Raw genomic sequence first — 24469 nt, 5'->3', positions numbered from 1 at the left:
TCTTCTTGAACTTTTTGGGGTTTATTACAGCCAGAGGCGAAAGAAAACAGTTTTTCTTTATTCTGTATTAAGGATGTTAGTAATAAGCACTTAAGTGCCTTGCATTTAACTCTTTTTAGCTTTCCTTTGAACCTTTTCTTGTCATTTAATCTGATTAGCCATGTGAGCAGTTACTTGATATACCAGCTTGATTGAATCGAATAAATCTCAAATCGACATTCCCATCAAACTATTCATTCTTTCTTCATCCCATGTTCTCCTCCTTCAGAGGGAGTTACCGGCCTGAAGGAGCTGGCCTTCCTGAGAGATCTTGCGGAGCAGAATTCGGTGAAATACGGCGTCGATCGAAGTTTCGACCGAGACCGCTCCTTAGCGGCGTCTTCATCCAGATCAGCAGGAGCTTCAATGATGCCAGTGGTGAAGGGAAGCATGATGGTGCTGAACCAGCTGAGCAACCTGGAGACAACTGTGGGCCGCTTCTACATCAACCTGCCCAACCGCATGATCGACCTGGCTCGCTTCAGCCTACCCTACTCTGACCCCATGGGAGATGGTGAGTGTGGACAAAAATAGACAGAAAATCTTTACATTGACCCACAAGTACTGTTAGTAAGTGTTGTGGTCCCTACCAAAATAAGGTCAAATTAATACTTAAAAGCTTCACATTCACCAAAAGTACAAACATTTTGTAATTCCAGTTTTGAAGGGATAGACAGTTTCCTCCAGCGTGTTTTTCTCTGCATTTCTACAAAGATCTAAAGAGCCTTAAAGATGATGCAAAACAGTCAGCTTGCATGTGAAAGAGTCTTCTGAAAGCTGCAAGCACTCAACCAGATATATTCATTAAGTAACACTTCTCTACCAGGGACCCTAAGTGGGGTAAAATCTCTGACTTTAAATGGCTCTGGGTTTCTGTTACTCCAAACGTCCCCAGTCAATGGGGAAAGCTCCTGCAGTTGCTAGAGATCATCATTTCATAGCAATTCCAATCACAGAAAGTTGAAAGGAATAGTTTCACAGTCGCCTTGTTGCATAACTAACTCATCTTAACCAATGAATAGGAAGAGAAAACTGACACAACTCTCAAATTTAGGCTGAACACAAAGTGAGAAGGTAGCAACATTTAGCTTAGCTTACAGACTACAAACAAGGAGCAGCTAACACAGCCCTGCTTTGAAGTAAGAATCGGCCTTCTAGGACTTTAGATGGCACTTTAGTTAGGACGTGTTTTTAATGTCAAAACATGAAACTATTCGTTAACATGCTGGAACGTTTGCCAAAGGAGACAAATGCATTGAAACAAAGCTTAAATCCATGATCTGTACATGCTGTTAGGCTGTATTTTTTCAACACCAGGCTAGCTGTTTCAGCTTCCAGTTCTTCATTAGGCTAAGCTAATTGTCAAGTGGCTCTAGGTCGATATTGTACAGACATACAGGAAGTGTTGATCTTCCCTTTATTTGATTAAACACAATTAAACAGTGGATACTTTTTATACTCTGCACAAAACAATGGAATGAGCTCAGCAGAACTTTATTGCATATGCCAAAGAGCTCAAAACAGAAAAGTGTATCAAAGGTGTTGCCTTAGTCAGATTCTTTGTTCTTCTTTCTCCAGGGTTTATTATGACTGTGAGTCGGCCTTGTTATTTTGGTAACCTGCTCCTGGGCGTGGTTGGGGTGGATGTGAACCTGGCCTACATTTTGGAGGATGTCACCTACTATCAAGACTCACTGGCTTCCTACACCTTCCTCATTGACAACAAAGGTCAGTTACACAGAGACAAGAGAGATAGTAGAGATCTCTCCTAACCATGCACTTTGTCAAGTTGAGCTGTGGACTGCCCAATGAGGATCTAAATACTGACGTCCTGTTCTCTCAATACAGTGTTCTCCATATGCAGTAATACCAGATCTGCTGGGTAATACAAAAAACACATCTTAACAAATCAGTTTCACTGCCTGTTACTGGGCCTTTAACTGAACAAGCAACAGCCAGGGAACATTTTGCTACAGCCTATGATTTCATCAAACTCCAGAGGTATTAATCTGTACTAATCACCGGCCAATAGAGAAAACACTCCAAATGTTTAGAAGAGTATATTTTCCATGTTTTTGTTTCTCATACAAGCATCATTACACTTTACGTTGTCTTTCTCAACTTCCTCCACAGGCATTATGCATTATTAGAATTGAAGTGACATCTTCTTGGTAGCTCTGGCCCTTCTTTGGCATTGCAGTCTCAATTTAGCTTTGCCTCAGCGCGCTGCCACATTACAGGGCGGTAGTGCTCATGTCCGCTCTTGGTTTGTTTTGGCCTCAGCAGAGGGGAGTTTTTACTAAACCGCTGGTACAGCAGGTGAGTTTTGCTTGTAGAAGGTCTGGAGAGCATTGGCAGATTTGGACAGAGTTCTGCTGTATGACACTATAACTACTGATTACTCATATTGGGTAATATTGGCTGCAAAAACATTTAAGTTTTTCTTTTTTTTTTTCCCCCGACAGGCTAAAATGATTGCATCTGAAAACTAAAGAAGAAAGTATCACTTATTGAGAATCTTTGCTTGGGGAAATGTAGAAACAGGATTTTTTGCCTCGTGCAATTGACCACATCTGACACCAGCTTTTTCAGGCATTAATACAATAGACACAAGCTTATTACTGATGATCTTAATTAAGTTTTGGTAAATTTCGATTTTTTTTGTAGTCCAGGGCATCTCTGCTGTACGACAGCACTACATTTCATACATACATACATACTACATACTTAAAACTGAATCAAGATGTTAATATCGAAGGCCGTGTGAAGAGAACTGTCAGAACACAAGAGGAGACTATCTGATGTTTACTCACCTGAAGTGTTTAACAGCTGAATTTTTCACATTCAACCTGATCATTCCTTGTGATTTGTTTTGCAGCTGCTCCACGGTGCCATTAAACAAGTTTCCTTTTTAAACCCCCTATATGTTTGTTATTGTAATAAATAAGCCATCAAATTATACCTTATTACTGTGCCACTGTTATTAGTGCAGCCACTCGGTAAACACTGACAAATGACTGTCATTAAAGTTATTAACCCACATACAAATAGTCTGCTGCCAATTACAGTCTAAGTAAATAGAATTAGTTAAATAGAGAACTGAAAGAGGCTTCCAAACCTGAAATTTCAAATAACACTCATGTATATGAGAAACTTTATACAATACTGTAGACTGTTAGACCCTCCCCACCCCCAAACTACCGGTACACTCTTTCGCAACACCGGAGCCCTGTTTACGTCTCATTAGATGCTCTTGTTTTTCTCGGTGGACTTTAAGGTTTTGGATCCTGAGCAACGCAATGTGTTTAATGCAAAAGTGTTTAATGCAATCACAGCGCAGCATTAAAAAAATATTTATGCTTTTGGATTCCTGTCAAATTTTGTTAAAGAAAGAAGACTAAATTCCTTAGAAGTGTTTTCTTTCTTAATGGGACTGAAGCTCAACTTGTGACGTAGAATGTGTCTCGTTTGACAACATGAAAAATATGTGATTCTTCTTTGCTAAATATCAGAGAGAAAATATTTAGGTCCCTCAACTTTAAAATGTAATATCTTTCCTTTATACTTTGTTCAAAGGGCTCAATTAAAAGGAGGTAACATTTCTGGACTTTAACTTAAGAGTATTTACAAATTCAGTGAATAAATCAAAACACATTTCAAGAACAGGACAATGGGACAAAAAGTAGCTAATTTAGGAACAATTTATCATCTTATCCTTGTATCAGTGGTTGTATGTATCAACCTGTAGCTACTTAGGCTGATGCTAATTTGTGTGTATCTTTGAATTAACAGTGTTTTAAGCCGTCTTCAAAATGAGTCGACAAACTGAACAGAGCTGTGTTGGTAATAATGCTGTTTGCAGAGAGTGAATAGAATAATGGTCACATATTGTTTATAGCATGTTTAATTATAAAACAGAGGCACCCTTAGGTGCTGTGTTTGAGAATGACCCTGTCACAGCTCTTTCATTCAGAAACTGGTTTCCTTCATGTGTCTGTTTAATTTTCTTCTTCAGTGTATTTAACAATGTTGATGTTTTTTACTTTCTAGGTTACACACTGATGCATCCATCTCTGACACGACCCTACCTGATGACAGAGCCTCCGCTGCACACTGACATCATCCACTACGAGAATATCCCAGGATTCCCTGCTGTCCGACAGAACATCCTCGGGTAAGAAAAGATGAGGGACGCTTCATTTCACAAGAAAATGTGTCGCTCACCATCTTATATAAGAATGATTTTATGTGTATGTTGAATTGTTCTTCATGTTCGGTGTTTGGTGTAGACTCCCTCTGGGCAGTCAGGTCATCGCTGTGCCCGTCAACTCCTCTCTGTCCTGGCACGCCAACCGACTTCGGGACAACACCAAAGACACGTACAACGTCAGCTACGCCTGGAAACTGGTACGTCACAATCTGACATCTGTTTACTGTCACATTTACTTTAACTTTGCCCTCAACCTAGACTGAATAATGGACTTTCCTCTGAAAGTATGATACTTCGAAACACGGACTAATGAGTAAACTTTCTTTTAAAACTGAGTCAAACAAAAAGGATTGAGATGGAAGTGCAATTATACCAAACATCATGCAAATGTAATGCATACTGTTATTATACATACAAAACCAATGCAGGGACTCAGTTCAAATGTTTGAGGGAAACTAGTGTGACACTGGATGTAAGAGCTTAATTATTATAGAGTCTCCTGACGTCATTGAGTATCAGAAACAGAGGACTTATTATTTTGAAGGAAATCTTTCATTGGCTGAATTTCCCCAAAAAATAGAGAAGTAAGTAGAAAAACATGGTAAAAGTCCTTCTTTAGTAAAACATCTAAGTCTTAATAAGACACCCAAAGAAAGAGAACCAGGGACTAGGAGGTAGTGTTATTAATTGATGCTGCAGTAATCAGTATTTAGTAGCTAGAGAAGTAATTGTAAGGGGAGGGTTTGTTGACTAACATAGTCAGAGCCGAGATGAATTATAATCTTTGGCTTTGGGGCGATTATTCCAATGTTGTGGTTTGTAAAGAGTGACTCATTTAGTCTCTCTATGTATCACTCGTTTCTGTCCATAGGTCTTTATCATTATCACTGTTTAAAAGCTGTTTAGAGATTTATGTCCCGAGGCTTTATGTCACCAACCCTCAATCACTTTTAATTAGCTGTGGTATTGTACAAGGTGTAATAAAAAAGTGCTTCCACACCCAGGAACTGTCTGTCCTTTGAATCTGTTTTTCCTCTCGGAGCCTGACGAGTCATGTCTTAGGAATAAATGGCCACAGAACAAATAACATCACCCCATGTTGAGCCTCTTTTTTTTTCTCTCTGACATTCAGAGTTTTGGCAGGACTAGAAATATCACACTTAATTCAAGCTTTTCACTTTGAATATTTTTAAAAAGCTTTTGACATTTGACAGCTGGTCAGGTTCAATCACGTCACCTTTGCCACAAGTTTGGCAGCCGTCTCTGTTTTTCAAATGACTTTTCCAGAGCCAGAAAAATGGCTCAAATGGCAGAGGGAGCAAAACCCAAGGGGAGTCTGTTTTTCCAGTGCCATTTGTGTTTTTGGAGTAATAATCGGTTTAGCCTGTCATCATTGTGCTTGAAACCACAATTAATGCAAAACATGTCTTTGTGAAACTGGGAGTAGAGGGGATTTCCTCTTGAGTGATGATGGAAGTGTCTGAGTCTTGTTTAACAATACAATCGTTCAACAACAAAGTTTCAGATTTCTGGGAAGCGCCCTTTTTAGTGTTTGTATCATCATCAATAAGGAAACAGTGGTTAAGCCAGACTAGATGTTTTCTTTCTGGCAGACTTCTGCAGCAAAATGAAACACTGTTTTTTTTTGTTGTTGTTGTTGACTGAAACGAAACACTAAGAGGGAGAGAGAGAGAGAGAGGGAGGGGATGTAAATCTGCAGGCTCTCTTGCTTTAGACATGCAGGAAAACACATAACTAATGTCAACTTACAATATTGTGTATTTTAAGTGTTCTCTGTATTACATCTAAGGCTCCACATGGAGAAAAAATCCCAACTAAATGCACATTTTGTGTTTTTGATTTATTTGCATCATATTGGGCCCTCGCCTTAATAGCACTGTCTGTTATATGTACAGTATATCTTAAACATAAATAATGGATTGTCCTTTTGTCTCTGGTTTTTGAAAATGACAAAATAGATCAGAAACACTGGCACCAGTAGCCTAGTGGTAGTTTGTGGCTCTATGTGCAGAGGCTGTAGTCCTGTGTGGGGATCCAGGTTTCGAATCGGACCTGTGGCTCCCTTTTGTATGTCAACCCAAATTCTCCTCTTTCAGACTCTATTGACTGTCCTGCCTCTCTAATAAAGGCCTAAAAAGCCAGAAAAAAAATCTAAAGTAAGAAAAGTAAAGGATGGAAAGAGAATAATCTGTAATAAACGCTCCAGTTCAAAAGTATCATACCCTTTTCCTCAGTCTCCAGACATCATGCATCTGTAATATACAACTGACAGTTTATACTCAGGACTTGTTTAGATGTGTGTTTTAGGATAAATTATGCTTAATAAAGCAAACTGGTCTTTTTGTGTTCTAGGTTCAGGACACGTCCTTCATCCTGTGCATCGTGTACGTGCAGCCGGAAATCCCGGTGAAGCAGCTGAAGAACCTGAACACAGCACCCAGCTCCAAGCTGCTGTACCATCGTTTAGACCTGCTGGGTCAACCCAGCTCCTGTCTGCACTTCAAACAGCTCGCCACAGTCGGTAAGAAGAGCCCCAAACCCACACCACTGAACTTATATATAACTTTAAAGTGATAAATGAGTCTGCAAGCTTTACTTTTTACTCTTAGTCAGCTTTAAAATACTGATTAGCATCCCTGACTGTCCCCCTTTCTCCCTGTTTTTTTGCTCTTTCCCAGAGTCCCCCACAGTGATGTTGGCAGCTGGTAGTTTCTCTTCACCCTATGAACACCTCAGTCAGCCAGAAACAAAGCGCATGGTGGAGCACTACACCGCCTACCTGAGTGATAACACCAGGCTCATCGCCAACCCAGGCCTGAAGGTACACATGCATGGGAACATGGATGCAGCTAATGGCTAAAACCAAGTTGCGGAAACACAGCGTTTATGTTATTTACCTCACCAACACATGGAACGTAGCGAGCCATGTGGTGAAGGTAGTCATTCTTTATATTTCACTAGGTCCATTGTGGAATAGTAGAAGTGTTAGTATGTATATGTTCAATGCCACTATCTGGCATCAAACGTGTATGACAGGTTAAATTCACACTTATATAATTGAAGTTCTGCATCTTTAAGAAGAAGACAAAACTCCCTCGTGATTTTGGCAGTCTGTGTGCATTCCTGTCCTGGAGGGGAGGGAGAGTAGGGGGTTAGAGTTTGAACTTTAAGCTCCAGTCCCGGCTCTGATTCCCAGGCTAGTCTTAAAGGCCCCCTCCAGTGACCTCATCACCCCTTTCAAATGGAGAAGCTTTGCTGAAAATGGCACTGAGATGTGATCGTTCAGGGTGTTTTTCAGGTCTCACAAGGCATGGCGTTCCAGTGATCCCTGAGTACTGGTTTTAGAAGGGTTGTCTTTTGTTTTTCAGAATCAAGCTTTTCAAAGTTGATCCTGAAATAATACTCATCTTCTTTTAGCAGCTATACAGAAAAGTACCATTTAAGTTAAGGTGTGTTTGAATAAGCAGGAGCTCCTTTTCATGGTTAAACTGATTGAGGTTAAAGTGGAAGTCAAAATTGCCAAAGTTTAAGCAAACTTTATTCCTGCCAACCCCGAGACAAACTTTTTTATATACTTCTTTAACTTTTTTTCTAACCTTCTTGTTTACCTCCTCCTTCCTGCTCTATATTCTCTTTATTTCCCTTTTTTCACTTCTCTCCCTCTATCCATTCACCCTTTCCCCTCTGCAGTCCTCTGTCAGGAATGAGGTTATGGCAACCAGTCACGTCACGGATGAGTGGATGACACTAATGGAAATGAGTAGCCTCAACTGCTACATTGTGCGGCGTTACATAGCAACGCCCAGTGGGGTGCTTCGGATTTACCCAGGATCACTGATGGACAAAGCCTTCGACCCGACCCGCAGACAATGGTGAGGCTTACTTTGGAGGGTGTGAAGGGGGAAGAAGGGAAGGAGTGTGTGCATGTGACGGTGTGTGTTTTCGGGCTGTAGTAGGGGTTTAAAGTGTTGGGTAGGTAAGAGTTAAAAGGAAAAGGTGTGCGCAAATTGCAGGCACATGCTTACCCGTCTGTACTGAGCTGTATGAAGCTTTTATTATCAGACTGTTGAGTTTTAATGAATTGTCATATAACTCCCTGAGTGTCAGATAAATAAAAAAAAATGCAGTACTTTTCATACAGACAGTGTTTAATTCATCTAATATTTCAGCATTTAATTTTGTGTTTTATTGTGATGTTTGTAAAACAAATGACGTTTCTCACAAAAGTTAACCCTAAGGCTGCTTCGCCATGTCAACCCTTCTTTCTTTCATTGTTTATTCAAACAATCGTAACATAAAGCAATCGTCTGCTTAATGGAGATGCCAGGCTCAGTAAATTTATCGTAGAAAAATGAACTCATTATTATTAAAGTTTAATCAAAGTAAATGATGGATAAATATACAGTTTTTATGCTAACAGGTGTTCTGACTGCTAGCTGTAGGTTTTGTTTTTTTTGTATCTTTTTATTACATTTTATGAACAGAACATGAAATAGCATTTTGTAGATGAAATAAACATGAGATATAACTCATGTCTTAGTTTTTGATCCAAACAATACTCTGAAATCATCCACAGCTTGTTTGTCTCCAACAAATCCTGAACCAAAGGCATGAGCAATTCTCTGCTCTCCCCACAAAACATGTATTCATAATAATATTTGTACTTGTTTAGCTGCTTTTAAAAAACAAAGAGGAAAAAGACTGTTGGTTGAGGTGTTACATTATAACTTAACTATAAAAGAACTAAATTAAGCCAATCAGGAACAAATAACAATAGCCACTTGAATGAAATAACCCTCGATCTGTGTGATATGTTGTGTAGGTACCAGCATGCTGTGGCTAACCCTGGCCTCATCACCTTCACGGGACCGTACCTGGATGTGGGCGGGGCCGGCTACGTTGTCACCATCAGCCACACCATCCATGCCTCCAGGTAGCAATATGATTTAATTCTATGTGGAATCACAACTGAATCTCATCAAACCAAATGTGACTAATTAAAAAAATGTATCAGCCTAACAAAAAAGGACTTAGTGACAGTGAATTATTATTTTATTTTTATTCAAATAATAAGTAAAGTCCTAAATGACACGGTCCTGGTGACATTCCATTTGTTCTGAACTGCAAAAGACAAATATTTGACCTTTAGCTAAAGGTGGCTAATGTAAGATAATGCTAGCAAACTTAAGTTTGATAGAATTGTAACTAACTTTCCTAATTTAGACGAGCATTGTTCTGTAAAGACAAAGTAGGTGATACTTTGTGATACTATTATTGTTACAACTTAGTTGTACACTTTTTTTTAATACCTTGACACTTAAATGATCAGCTCTCAGAATCTGAAGAATGTGAATCAGGACCAACATTATTTTCACTATACAAAGATACAATGAAAAAACATGTGACTTCTGAATTTTCAGTCGAGAAAAGACTACATATCAAAAAGTAAACAAAAACAAAAAGAAGTAATTAAAAAAAATAGCTGTAAAAACTTTAAAAAAATATTTTTTGATTGTTTGGTTAGAGGAGCAGAAGATTAGCTGAGATATATATTTCACAATTTTCAGTATTGGATCAGCATTAGATATCAATCTCATAAATAGCCAAAACTTCATTGTGAACTTTTCACAGAGCGCTCGGTCTCAGGACAACGATTTGAAAGAGGCTTAAAGAGGACCATGTTTGCTTCAGGCCTATTTTGTGAGTGACAGAATATCCCTCCATCAAATGGTCTGGCTTCAGTTATCTTCAAGTGACAGCACTTTCAAAGTACCCTCGAGCCACTGTTTTCCAACCACCTCCTTGGCTCTGGTGTTTTGTAGCAGGGAGTAGCACCTGTTCTTCAGCAGGTCTTAACACAAGTTTTGGCACTGTTTTTGCCACATCCTCTTTGAGCCTGTTGCTTAGATTAGAGTGTTTATGTTCCTTGTTCCGTTTGCTTAAAATGCAACAACATAGCCACAAAACCACTGGCTGTGTTACAATGCAAGTGTTTTCCTTAGTCTCTGCAAGTGCACACTATACACATAAACATTGTGTTTCTGATAAGAGGGGATTAGTGTGTTGATGCCTGGCTCAGTGAGCATACTCTAACTTTATGCAGTCTGCAGTGTATAAACACAGATTAAAAGAAAGGTGTGTTTGTGTCTGTGTGGCTCTTGTGGGTAAACATTTGTCATCTTTAGAAAGGTTTAACATCTCAAATGTATTCGGTCAGCAATACAGCTTTACAGTAATGCATCACAAAAGATGCATCATGCATTTGTTTTTTTAACCTGTAAATACTCCTTCCTCCCTTCAGCTCCCAGATGGCTCCTGGTTATGCAGTTGCAGTGATGGGGATAGACTTTACCCTACGATATTTCTATAAAGTCCTGCTGGACCTGTTACCCATCTGCAACCAAGACAAAGGCAACAAGATCAGGTAAGAAAGGGATGTTAGGCTGACCTTTCTCTCCTTTTCCCCCCCTGGAGATCAATAAAGTATCTATCTATCTACGGTATTTATTTATCTCTTTCTTTTTTTCTTTTATTTTCTCCCTGAACTTCTTTGAATTTGAGCTTGTCTTGTTAAGCAAGCAAGTAAAAAACTTGCAAGGACATGGGTAAGAAAGATAGAGAACAGGAAGAAAAGATAAACTGATTATCATGGCATTCCTTCTGAGGATGTGACATTGCCTCTCTCTCTCTCTCTCTCTCTCTCTCTCTCTCTCTCTCTCTCTCTCTCTCTCTCTCTCTCTCTCTCTCTCTCTCTCTCTCTCTCTCTCTCTCTCTCTCTCTCTCTCTCTCTCTCTCTCTCTCTCTCTCTCTCTCTCTCTCTCTCTCTCTCTCTCTCTCCCCACTGTACACTCTTTAAGAAATGGAGGGAAGCTGTTCTATGAAGGGATTCATTGGGGATATAAAATGCAGTGGTGCATATGTGTCTTCAGTCTTTACATGCATGTTTGTACATTGTAGGTGCTTTATAATGGAGGACAGAGGATACCTGGTGGCTCACCCTACTCTAATTGACCCCAAAGGCCACGCCCCTGCAGAGCAACAGCACATCACACACAAGGTAAAGGATACTGCTGAATGATGCCTTTAATAATCACAATGAACTCCCTTCTTGTTTTGTACATCTTCCTTTAACTGACCCTTCTGTCTTCCTGTCTTTTTCATGGCAGGAGCCGCTGGTGGCAAATGACATCCTGAATCATCCCAATTTTGTCAAGAAAAACCTGTGTAACAGCTTTAGTGACCGCACAGTGCAGCGATTCTATAAGTTCAACACCAGCATCATGGTGAGTCTAAAAAGACACAATACTGGAGATATGAACGACTGCACTGAAAACAAAGTAGAAGAGTAATACTCATGAGGCTTTGAAATATTTGAAAGTGTAACACCGCCGTCTTGTGGTGGACCAGGGTGTTGCAGTTATGAAATGTTCCTGTATACTTCTTAGTGGTATTTTGAGTTAGACTCACAGAACCATTTTAAACTTGTCATTCCATCTTACCAACTTTTAAATGCAGAAATAGTAATAAGTAGTAATAAGTTTTAGTGAAATCAATTACACGTTTTAAAAAGCTAAATGTCCCTTAGATTCCTGTTAACTGGTTAAGTTGTATATTCTACTTTTATGGATACAGGTTTTATTTTATATAATTAGTCTTTATGAAGAGTTCTTCCTTTCTGTTTACATTTTAGGAGTAAAGTGTAATCAATATTTACATTTTAAATTTAAGCAGCACAATATCATTGAGACGGCACATCATCTAGAGTAATTTAATTAGTTTATTATTTCAAAAAAGCACCTTATAGTATCATTTCTTTCTCGTAAGTCATTTGTATTCACAGCATCTACAGCTAGATTTACTTGCGTCAAAATATAGAATAACTAGAGTCCTGCTAATTGATGTGAAGTATTATAAAACTGTTAACAACACCCGGTGTTTCAATGTTTATGATCTGTCTCTTTCTTAGGGGGACCTAACTAACCTTGTCCATGGTAGCCATTGTTCCAAGTATCGTCTGACCCGGATCCCTGGTACCAACGCCTTTGCTGGTATAGTCAACGAGACGTGTGACTCTCTGGCGTTTTGCGCCTGCAGCACTGTGGACCGGCTCTGTCTCAACTGCCACAGGTATCTCTCTCTTACCTGCGCACGATAGAAAGAGCTTCTGAGCTTCTTGAGCTGCTAAACACTGAGGACGACACAAACATAAAATGATACTGATGCATTAGAGTTTGGCTTCTTGGTTCAACAAGGTCACACAAAGAACTTCCTGTTTTTATTCATTTTATTACATCTGATTGTAAAATCCTGCACTAGGGTCAAGGGTAGGCATTGATTTAAACAATCACAAACATTGCATACTGTACGTGCATGTGTGAAAGGTAGTCGAGGAAAAAACATGAATGACGTGCAGAGTATGACATAACAGTTCATTGAGAGAGTCTTTGAATGTGAATCCTGTTTTTCAGAATGGAGCAGAATGAATGTGAGTGTCCTTGTGAGTGCCCCCTGGAGGTCAACGAGTGTACTGGCAACCTCACCAATGCTGAAAACAGGTCAGTGTAAAAACATGAACCTCATAAAGGTGACATTACAGTAAAAGTTACGTAGCATTACCTATAGCTTGTCAAGTATATTGCATCAAGTAATGTAAGAAAAACAGTAAGAAGAAGATTATTCTTTTCTTTCATGATAGTTTTTCCCCCCCATAAGATTACCCACCTACACCAGCTCTGTATCTTTAGTTAACGTAATATTTTGCACTTTTATTTCAGTGTTTAAAACAAATACAAAAGTTAATTTCTGCCTGACAAGTTCCTTCTACAGATGCTCCTACTCTCTGTTATTGTTCCATCTGTGCAGATGAATGTTCTCCTGTAAACACATAGGGAGCTGAGTAAATGTTTGTGGGTGTTTCCTCCCTTCTCTCTCGCTCTTCCTCTTGTTTGACTCATCTCCTTTCATCAACCATCAGCAGGCTTCGACAGCGAATCACTGTTTGAAATGCCAGCTCTTTCTTTGTTTCAGGCAGACATGCAATTATCATTTTCCACTGTCAGATTTTTCTTTGTGTTTCGTGTCAACCATCAATTTTGTTTGTCCTTTTAAGCGCTGATTAACATAAATTGGCGTGCTGAAGTTATGACTGTGATGGTTCATGCTTTGATGTATTTTACGTTTTATTCTAAACCTACTGTATTTGTCATCTAGCCATGCTTCATTCTCGGATCTGAATGGATGCTGTCAGATAAAAGTATTTCAGTTCAACTTATGTACGGTACCAACACCTTTTATGATTTGTCTCATTCTGTGTTTTATTATGTTGCAGGAACCCGAGTTGTGAGGTGCACCAGGAGCCAGTCAGTCTGAATGTGATCGATCCCAGTCTGCACGACACCCTTCCCCAGTGCATCAACACTCGCTGCAGCCAGCGATACACCAGCAGGTCTGCACGCTTTACTGCACATGTGCACACTACATGTACTGACATGAAGACACTATTGTTTGTGTGATGTAAATACAAACACATTGTATAGAGAAATATACCACACACCTCTGCACTGTTGTCTCATTTCCCCTTTACATGTGAGTCTTTGCTTAGTTTGTATTTATTGTTGATTTAGTTACACTTTTGTACGTAGAGAGCACACTTCACCAAAGTGTGTAGAAGAGGATGATTTTGTGTTGTAGCACTAGCACACTCCCCTCTAGTGGTGATAAACACATATTTTGAAAAGTGTCCTCTTCATGTCAGACTAACTTGAATCATTTGTAAATAAAGCCGTTTCTTTTGAGTAGTTTCAGTAAAAGTATCCCTTTTTATTATTTACATCTGGCCTATCTTGTTTGCTTGTTGTGACCTCTCTATTCTGCTCTGTGTTGCAGTGACTGTTTCGGCGTGCTGGACTGTGAGTGGTGCATGGTGGACAGTGATGGTAAGACTCATCTGGACAAGCCGTACTGTGCCTTGCAGAAGGAGTGTTTCGGGGGCATCGTCGGTGCAAAGAGTCCCTACGCCGATGGCCTGGGATTGCTAGGTGAGCGAAATGTGGAAAAGAATCAACACTATAAATAGAGTAGCTAGAGAAAAACAGTTTTACATACTGTATTTTAACATTGTATGTTTTCTTTCTTTTACTTAAGTTGAAAAGTTGAACCTTCCAGTGTCTGCTTTGACAGTTATGAAACATTTTTTCCCCTGATGTACTGTTGTAGTAACTTGTCAGGCTGCAGGCTGAAGACAGAAAAAGGTCAAATTGTATTCAAGGCTTCTGGGAAAGTAGAAATATAGTTTTTTTTTTATTTTAGGTCAGGTAAAAAACCAATACTTCAGACAGATTTAAACTTTTCTGTTATTTTCATCTTTGGTTTTGTTATCACTATTTCAAAAGGAATATTGACTGCCTTCCTGCAGTTGAATAATTCATCTTTGGCATTCAACTCTGATGAGAGAATAGGGGTACAGGAGAAAATATCTTGCTTGTGTCAGTGTGATTCAGGATCTGAGCGCGAGCTGTTTTATATTGTTGCTTTTCTCACTTCTGATAACATCTGACATCCTTTAATGTCTTTTCACAACACTCACTCTATTATTTCCTTTTTGCTCCTCCACTCTCTTTCCCCTGCAGATGAGGAGGTGGCTTCTCTGAACATGATCAAGAGCGCACCTGTGGGTCCGGTTGCTGGGGGCATTATGGGATGCATCATGGTGCTGGTGCTGGCTGTGTATGCATACAGGCACCAGATCCACAGACGCTCACACCAGCACATGTCACCGCTGGCAGCACAGGGTGAGACTGAGGGACTAATAAATCTTACAAAACATGTTTAAGGAGTTCAAGTGAATTTCTTTGAGTTATGAAAATTTAAGATTAAGGGAAGTTCAAGAAGAACAATAAACCCACCACAAGATTTTCTACATTTAAGGTGAAGTCTTCTGTGTTTAATGCGGCCCCAAAACATAAAGAGCAACCGCTGAAACAAGTCTGGAAAAGCAGCTGTTTGTATTAATCTTAACATTTCCCATCACATATTGGCATTTCTGTGAATATCAAAGTTTAAAAGTAGCATGATTAACAAGCAAGTGTGCAGCAAGTGCTGCTGGAGCTCAACAGCTGACATTAGCATCACACCGCCACAGCAGCTGCTGCTGCAAGATTTGTGTCATTACTCAGCGCTATTGACAACACCATCACACCAGACTACTACCTCATTAAAACTTTTGAGTCCTAGTCACTTCCAGGCTGATGGTTTGGTAAACAACTTGGGATAAATGGCAGATCGTGTGGGTACATAAGATCCAAGGCATTGGAAGGAGGAATTAGCTCGTATAGTTGCTGTGTTTAGCTATGTCTGTGTGCGTGTGTGTATGAATGTTTACCAGCAACACACATTCATGGTTCATACGCACACAATCAGAGGCAAAGTAAATGTTTTTATACTTTTGCTGTGTATATACTGTATATATATATTAAAAAAGAAACACTTCTTTCAGGCGTGTGTCTAAATGAACACTGGTAATAAGTTGGCCTCAAGAGTCCCCCTAAAAAAACAACTTTGTCCAAGACTATTCGGCTTTGAAATTAAAAAAATCAGTTGTAATGGTTTTTCTACCCTTCATGCCTGTAATTTTTAAATATCTTATATCTCTTATCTTTCCTTTCATCTTGCTCCTGTTACCTCCATGCTGCTCCAGAAATGTCAGTGAGGATGTCCAACCTGGACAACGAAAGAGATGAGAGGGATGAAGACAGTCATGAGGACAGAGGAATAAGTATGTATCGTTAGGCATGTGGTCGATACACAACATTATCTTTAACACATGCTGCAGAAAAGGAAATAAGGCTCTGTGCTAAAAATGACCCATGTGTTCTGCTCCCTTCAGTCAGTAACACTCGATTCATCGCTGCGGTGATCGAGCGGCACACTCACACTCCTGAACGAAGGCGGAGGTACTGGGGACGATCTGGGACGGAGAGTGACCACGGTAAGAGGAAAAAGGAACCGAGTGTGTTGTATCATAAATGTCCATAATGCTGCGTCATAGCAAAATGATTAGCAGTGTTCCTGTTATGGTATTCATGGTTCAACCTTTCTAATCTAACGGTCTGTGCTTTGAAATACTTGCAGGTCAAGCTAGAGTCATGGTTGTTAAAGGTGTTACAGTAAGTTCTCTGTATTTAAAGAGGATTTTCATTTGGTACTATTCGTCTTCTTAACAGCAGATATTGAACGGTAGTAATTGTTGGTTCGATACAGCCTTGACTTCTTCTCAACCTTTAGAAGGAAAATCCATCAGCTTTCTGTTGAATTTATTCTTGCATCCGACCAATATTTGTCAGTGCGTCATGTAATTCTTACACAACAGTCTAAAATAATCTGTTTCCTGTAAAATGAATCATCCATCAGTTACAAAACCAATCCATCCTGCACTGACTTAAATGTCAGTTTTGGACACACAAGTTTGACAGATTTTTTTTAAAGTAAGTATGCTACATAACTACATAACTCTAAACTTGGCCAGGAAGGGTGTGCTGGTTTAGCTCAGTTGGTAGAGCAGGCACTGTGTTGGCAGAGGCCACAGTCCTTCAGGGACTTGCCACGGATTTAACTCCCAGCCTCGGCCCTTTGACACTTTTCGTACCCCAGTCTCTCATCCCCACATTTTCTCTCGATCTTAAGCTGTCGATAAAGGTAAAATAAATTAGTTAAGAGTCACAGGTTGACTGGGCTCGTTGTTACAGACAGGGTGAGGAGTTCACACATGACTCAACCTTTTGCTACAGGCCTCAAAGAAATGACAGAAATTAAATAAAGTTTCCTTTGTCATAAATCAGGACTCTTTACTTTACTTAACACAAAAACATAATAAAGGTCAACTGCAACTATACTATAGAAATTCAAATAAGGGGCATTTAAATCATACTCTGAAATCCTCTCTGTTGTTTGGCTGTGGTTCAGCTCCTGGCTTGTTCTTTTCATCATATCACAGCTCAAAACCTCGTTTTCTCTCTTCTCCAGCTCTGGGAGAGTTGCTCATGTTTTCTGTAACTGATTGTACAACTTGTAAGTCTGACACTCGATAAGCGTGGACGGACAGTTTCACCCACACGGGCGCTTACCACCTACATATGGCATCACTCCACTTCCTGGCAATGAGAGTCTCCAATACTTGTTGCATAACTGATGATGGCAGAGAGAACGAGGATGAAGAGGAGAGAGTGAGCTAAAGTGAAACAAAGACATGAGTGAGAGCTTGTCAGATGCATGTGTTGTACAGTATCAGGGAGAAAAAGCCAGGACATAAAGCTGCAGTGGAGCTAAATATAATTTGTTTAACAACACAAAATGTTGTTTCGTGAGACTCTGTTTTTGTGTTCTTCGCATATTCTGCAGAACAGATTATTTACAATACCGACTGATTTGTTACCATCCTTAATATCATGGGATGAACACAAAGTCTAAGATAATGCTTCAGAGTTGTTGCTCCTTTCTGCTCGGCCAAAGGTGTCGTCCTCCCACAGTCAACCTGTGATTCATACTGCTGAAGGGTACGACACACACACACACACACACACACACACAATAACTACATGCAGATCTTAGAAGGATGAGAGCGTTTGATCCATTGAGTGATTCACACATCATCCAACCGTTTCTGTTGAGCTGTAATATTAGCTTAGGCTATAGGCTATTACTTGGCGTAGGTGAGCAACACAGGTAAAATGAAAGATCATATGTTTGGTTCATATGTATGCATCAACTTTAGCGTGCACTGCATAAGTTTAAGAGTTCACATTTGTAGTTAAATTCATATTTACAGAGAGGAAGGGGCAGATATTATACTGTTTCTGTTTGGGCAACACATGTAAAGAAAATGATTATTTTAATATGCTTAACTTACAAATGTAATGTAGTTTACTGGTCAGATACTTTCAGGGTTTCCGTTAGCTAAGTTAAGCTATCAGCAAACAGTTAAGGAATAATATCTATATTGTAAATCATTTTGTATAAGTTCTGTATTCGGGCACTTTAGATTTTAATTCCAATTTGATGGACATTAAAGTCACTTTCCGAAAGAGAAAAATATGTGTGAAGTTTAATACCACACATGCACTAGTGCTAATTCAGAAGCTACAGTTAGCATTGGGCAAGTATAGCTGAGCTAGCGACTGCTATTTTATAACAGCATTAAATTATATAAAATACACACAATACTCTTGCTGTTCTTCTGGTTAATGTGCTAGGCTAAGCTGTCCAAGCTGCTTGAGTTGGCATACTCACAGCACAGAAATAGGTGCTATTGATCCTTTCGTTTTACTCTAAACAGAAGGCAATAAGGTATCGATTCATGAACCTTTGTATAATATATAATTGTTCACGTCTTTAACTTGCTGTAAACTGCCTACAATATGTTTCCAGATTTTGACTTTCCCCATCCTCCAGTCGTTAGAAGAGAAAGTCTCTGAGTGTTTTTAAATCTCAAAGGGACAATTATCATTAGCAAGAAATGTGGAGTGTATCTGCAGGAGGCAATAATATGGTATTCAAACCATGTCTTTCCACATCTCTTCACATTTAGAAGATTTTTTGTTTTCCTCACCTCGTGCAGCTAAAAACCCTCAAAAAGACATAGTTAACTGAAGACCAGCCTTAAAGTTTGGCTCTCGCTTCGGGTCATAAAGAGATAAACTGTTTGCGTCGTCCATGTCTGGAAATTTTTTGAAGTCTTTTCCCTTTCCTATCCTTTAATCTGTCCTTTCCTTTTCCCCTCTGTCTCTCTCTTGGCCAGTTTTTTTTTTTTTCCATAAGCATGGGGATATCTAATAAGATGTCTGCATGGTAGAATGAACTTTTAGAGCCATCAGAGGAATCTTGACAATTTTACCTGATAGTTTAGATATTGAATTATTCATTCACGACACACGAGAGCTTTCATGGTGATACATTTGACACAAGGCCACACAAACACACAATTACTTCAACCTATCAATGTTTCCCTAGATGCCACAGACATGCAACGCCCAGCTGACAACATGCATGTTTGTTAATCATTTTGCTGTGTCTTCAGGGTTTACACTTCATTTTCAAAAACTGCAGTGGCTTTTTAATAAATAATTATTGACACACTGTGGCTTACAAGTTATTTCACTTTATTTCACAAAATGGACTATGAATTTACTGTATGTCAAGATTACCTTTTACAATCATTTTTTTCAGTCAGACTATCATTTTCAATTGGATTTCATTTACTTCTGCAGGAAAAAGAAACTCACTTAAATTGTGAAAGATTTGTTTTTAATCAAGCGAGAAAATTAAGCAAACTCAATAAATCTAGAGCCTTCAGGGCTTCATGAAAATGTGCAGCTTTGAGCAAGCTGAGAACATTATTAAAAATCTGTAAAGTGGAACAAACTTGGATGTTAATTTGACTCAGTGTTCATTTTAAATCGTCCTGCGTCAGTTAAATATTTGTCTCTATGTTCAATCTGTTATTTCCATTCCTGACCTCGTAATCCCGTTTTTCTCAAAGGCAGCGGTTCTGCACTCCCACTGATCCACTTAACCAATGTATCCTAACCAGCATGTTGGCTTCTGTTCTAACGTCCTCGGGCTACACGTATGTGTAGGAGAGAGGTCCTAAATATGTATGCTTGGTTTCTTTCTAGATTGCATTGTGCTCCTTGTGTTGAACACAGGGAGCCAACAAAATGTCAAGTGGGGATATTCAGTTGTCAAAGTGAGAGAGCTTGTTGAGCTTTCAGAGACATTGTGTGTTACCATGCGTTCACTTAAAGGTTTCTGTGTTCAATGTCTTTGACTGGAGGGCATCATCTGCTGCCGAGTTTCTTTCATGGTGTCATTACATTTCTTTTCATTTCTCTGCAGCTCAACAATCACATGTGTAGCAACTCTTCAGTTCCATACTGAATTTGATTTTATATCTGTCTGAAACTTTTCATTGGTAGAGCGCCAAGACAAAAGATCTATTTTTATTTTGTTATGTTTTTTAGATTTCCACATCTGTAGACTAAATAAATCGACTATTAGCTAATCCCAATTCTGCATGTCTTTTGTCTGCAGGCTACAGCACCATGAGTCCGCAGGAGGACAGCGAGAATCCACCCGGAAACAACGACCCGCTCTCAGCAGGTGTTGACGTCGGTAACCACGACGACGACTTGGACCTGGACACGCCTCCACAGACGGCGGCATTGCTCAGCCACAAGTTTCACCCTTATCGCCACACGCATACACATCACCACCCGCTGCATACGCACACGCACCACCTGCAGGCCGCAGTCACCGTGCACAGTGTGGACGCGGAGTGCTGATCTTCAGTGTGACATGAACTCTTTTTTTCTTTTCTTTTTTACTAAAGACTTTTTTAAAAATCTGTTTGTGCACAGACAAAGTGTCATGATGGACATGCAGAGAGAGAGAGCTGGAGCTTACAGCTGGACTCTGAACCTACAGTGTCACTGTGCCTCTTATGGATGGTTAGCTTGATGGATATAAGCCTCATGGTCTAATTTTTGCCAGGACCTCCATCTCAACCATTTTTTTAACAGCCTGGTTAAAAATCCGGCATGTGTACAAACTTTTCATACATGACATAACCAGATCTGGTTCAGTGAACACAATCAAATGTTTTTTTTTGTTTTTTTTTAGATATTCAGGACCCTGTTATTGCATGTAACAACATCTGGGGAGCAAACGATTTCAATGTTTGGATACAACTGGAAGCTGTGTTTGTGGGCAAATGTGTCCATTTCCACATGGAGGCCAGAGGATAATCACTTTAACATAGAAACATAGATGCTTCCCCGCTTGTGACAAACAAGAAGAGGGGAACTAAACACTCTTAAATTCATCTTGGATCAGGATGACCAGGGTGTCTTGTGGAAGTCTGACATGGATTCAAAGCAGCTTTACTCTCCTTGGTTTGGACTCTCCTCATTTGACTTTTCTCTAACAGTTGCTGCTGGCCTTGAAAGACGTGGTTTGGGAATACATTTGGACATTTCTTTGTGCTTCAAAGTACAAAAAAACTTCAAGAATTCACATAAATATAGGAAGAAACACTTTAAAGAGGAAAATATTATTTTTCTACTATTTATTTAAGAGGTAGATTTTCAGGACAGACGAGCGAGCAGCTGCATCAAACACAACTAGAGAATAGTGAGGAGAAAAGATGCATAACAAACCACTTTCTGTCAGAGGGAGGACTTAATTTTTTATTTTGGTTTCCCTCAGAATACGTGACTGGTTATGTTTGTTTTAAATTTTGAAGAAAATCAGTTGAACTGCAGAGAAGTTTTCTTTTTCTTTTTTTTTTTTTCTTTGCTCATCAACACGAGAAGAGACAAGAAACTGCTGTGCATACGAAGCAGCCTGTTTGATCTATCTGTTATACAGTACTCTTTATTTTCAATTACAAGAAACATATTTAAAGCGATCCCTTTTCAAACATAAGTTACCATTTATTCTAGAAACAAAAAATGTTTTTGGAAGAGCAGCGACTAAAATTGTGATTCAAATCACGACTTCTCTACTGGAATCTTCAGGTGGAAGTGGTGGAAAAAAAGTTGTTTTCTTTTGCCTCTGAGGCCGGGCTGATACTGTACGTAGGTTGAGATTGTGTGCTGGAATTGTTAAAGAAAAATCCAGCTGACTTTTCCAGGGATGCCAGAGATGGAGTCTCATTCTCATCCAAGAGAGTGAAAGAAGGAGAGATGATGCTGCTGCTGTTGTTGTTGTTGTTGTACAGAGGTTACACCCATCTGTCGGCTCCTCTGTGGTTAACCACTCAAAATATCTTTTTCTACAAGACTTTGGTTTATCTGTTATGTGTATAAACGCGTGTATGAAAATATGTGTGTAAGAAAGAGAGAGAGTGTGTGAGGAATGCATGATTGTCCACCTGGAACATGTTCAATGAATGCATTTTGTTTTTTCAAGATAGTATTAGAGAATTTTAGGTGAAATTATAATAATTGAAAAATCCACTTATTTTTATGATGAAGAGTCGTATGACCCCGTGTGTGCTGTATGGGTATGATTGTTGAGCTGGTCACATGACATCAGAGTGACATTCATTTCTATTTGGATGCTTCAAACCTCTATTGTTTTTCAGAGATTCATTATGAAGTGTAAATACAGAATCCCAAATAGCTATTAATGTCCTGTACCCTCCTTATTTTTGTAAGTGTAAAGACATGATGTATGTTTCGAATGATGCTCAGATATTCTGGTTTGATATATTTTAAAGTGTCTGTTCATGGTGTCTGATTATATCTTTTTGATGCCTTGGATGTTTTTTTTTTGTTAGATTTCTTTTTAGGTCCATATTGGATGGAAGTCAGTACGTGGGGGAAAAAATGCACACACATTTATGTTTGAGAGAATTCTAGTTTTTAAAAGTTTTATCATGTGTCCTCAGAATGTTTCATAAAGCAAAGCTCTCCACAACGTCTTCAGACCTGCAAGGAGAAGAAGGGTACTCCGTCTTTTTACTGAGTGATGACCAACACAGCCTTGAAGTGGATTCTAGCTTTACAGTGATCCTTTGCAAGTCTGGCTTTGGTTCTTTTCCTGCTTTTGACTGCTTACCAAATTCATTAACAGTTTTTTCAATGATTTAGTCACTCAAGTAGAATATTTACTCTTGCACAACAAAAAGTAAGCTCATCAAACTTCTCAATGGATGTCTGGTTTATTAAATATTCCACTTCAGACTTCATTTACAGAAAGATTCATAAACAATATTACCAGACCTTATAATGTTTGATTTCTGACACAAAAAAAACAAAACAGATTGTATTCATTTTTACATTTTTAAAATGTTACAATTTTGTTGCCACTTACAGTAACTGCTACACATTTTGAGTTCAGTTACATTAGAGCAGTCCTGGAGAATTTCAGGGCAGTCTGTAGATCAAATGCAGGTCGGTCTGTCTGTCTGTCTGTCTGTCTGTCTGTCTGTCTGTCTGTCTGTCTGTCTGTCTGTCTGTCTGTCTGTCTGTCTGTCTGTCTGTCTGTCTGTCTGTCTGTCTGTCTGTCTGTCTGTCTGTCTGTCTGTCTGTCTGTCTGTCTGTCTGTCTGTCTGTCTGTCTGTCTGTCTTGGGGATCATTTAGTTCTCCATGTCAAGTTCTTTCATTGAAAACGTTAATTTTGGGAAAAATTTCAAACAGTATTTACAGGCTGTGCTAAACAAGTATGTTATGTGTGTACATACACTCTGAATCACGTTGACTAATGTACTGAAGGAATGTGTACATCACCCCCTCCCCTCATGTATCATATAAAGTTATCAAATTGAGATTTATTGCAATGTGAATGTGATAAAGTCCATTTTACACTTAATCTGTCTGCTCTCTTTTCCTTTCAGAGACATTTTCAAGGTCAAGACACACTTAACCGTGTAGCTCAGCAAAGTGCTGTTTTTAGCTTCTTGTTGAGGTTTAAATGTAAAAGTCTGCTTTGTCCTCTCTAATATCCACAGGGGGTTACCATTAGGCTACCATTAAAAGCAAACCACACTCAGTTACACTGTTATGATGAGCCTAGACAAAATGCTCTGAAATACACCTTTTAATTTCCATCTACAAGGTCTACATGTTTATCTTTATTGCCATTCAGGAACTTGGCTAACACACAACAACTTGGATAATATGTAGCCTATACTGTAGTTTAAAATCAATAACATGCTTAGGATAAACGTCCATCCTTAAAAGAGCTGTTTCGAGAAACTTGATGGCCCCAGTTATCACTTTACTTTCACTGATAAGAAAACATAAACATAACCGCAAGTCTTTGGTAGTTATGTTTAGTTTGTTCACAAGCTAACAGAGGCTAGCGTATGCTACTGACTCATGTCTGCTGTTTATTGCTTCACAGAAAGCATTCAGGGTTTCTGCTGTAGCTTTTTTAAGATTAAAACTGATGCAGGTTGCTGGTGGAAATGTGTTTCATGAGGTTGGAGTCTTTTTGGACAACAATGTTGGAGACGGGTAAAAGCAAACATATTTAATCATTTTGTTCATGAAATTTGATCAGATTAAGTTTCACAGACTTGAACAGGATATGAAGATCCACAAGATGAACTCAGAGGTCTTTCTTCAATTTCTTGGCAAGTTTATCTATCAAAAGAAAAAGTCAATTTTGATCCACAACGTACATTATATAAATAGAATAAT

At 39.1% G+C, this 24469-nt stretch overlaps 1 protein-coding gene across 1 annotated transcript in view; it reads left to right on the top strand.

Annotated features, from left to right (window-relative positions):
- Positions 1–23636, top strand: part of cachd1 (cache domain containing 1) — a 74248-nt gene extending 50612 nt beyond the window's left edge. Inside the window, exons 9-27 of the mRNA XM_079350987.1 lie at positions 269–553; positions 1618–1767; positions 4090–4213; positions 4329–4446; positions 6623–6791; positions 6949–7091; positions 7961–8142; positions 9093–9203; positions 10572–10694; positions 11228–11327; positions 11437–11553; positions 12237–12397; positions 12739–12825; positions 13599–13715; positions 14156–14307; positions 14899–15060; positions 15966–16043; positions 16155–16256; positions 20354–23636. Coding sequence (XP_079207113.1) covers positions 269–553; positions 1618–1767; positions 4090–4213; positions 4329–4446; positions 6623–6791; positions 6949–7091; positions 7961–8142; positions 9093–9203; positions 10572–10694; positions 11228–11327; positions 11437–11553; positions 12237–12397; positions 12739–12825; positions 13599–13715; positions 14156–14307; positions 14899–15060; positions 15966–16043; positions 16155–16256; positions 20354–20604 — 2732 coding nt within the window. The 3' untranslated portion in view covers positions 20605–23636. The remainder of the gene's footprint in view (positions 1–268; positions 554–1617; positions 1768–4089; positions 4214–4328; positions 4447–6622; positions 6792–6948; positions 7092–7960; positions 8143–9092; positions 9204–10571; positions 10695–11227; positions 11328–11436; positions 11554–12236; positions 12398–12738; positions 12826–13598; positions 13716–14155; positions 14308–14898; positions 15061–15965; positions 16044–16154; positions 16257–20353) is intronic.
- Positions 23637–24469: the final 833 nt, after the last annotated feature.

This window comes from Symphodus melops (genome assembly GCF_947650265.1).
Source record: "Symphodus melops genome assembly, chromosome: 8".
NCBI classification, from domain to species: Eukaryota; Metazoa; Chordata; class Actinopteri; order Labriformes; family Labridae; genus Symphodus; species Symphodus melops.
The sequence above is the reverse complement of the archived record's forward strand: the minus strand, read 5'-3'. Positions and strand labels throughout refer to the sequence as shown.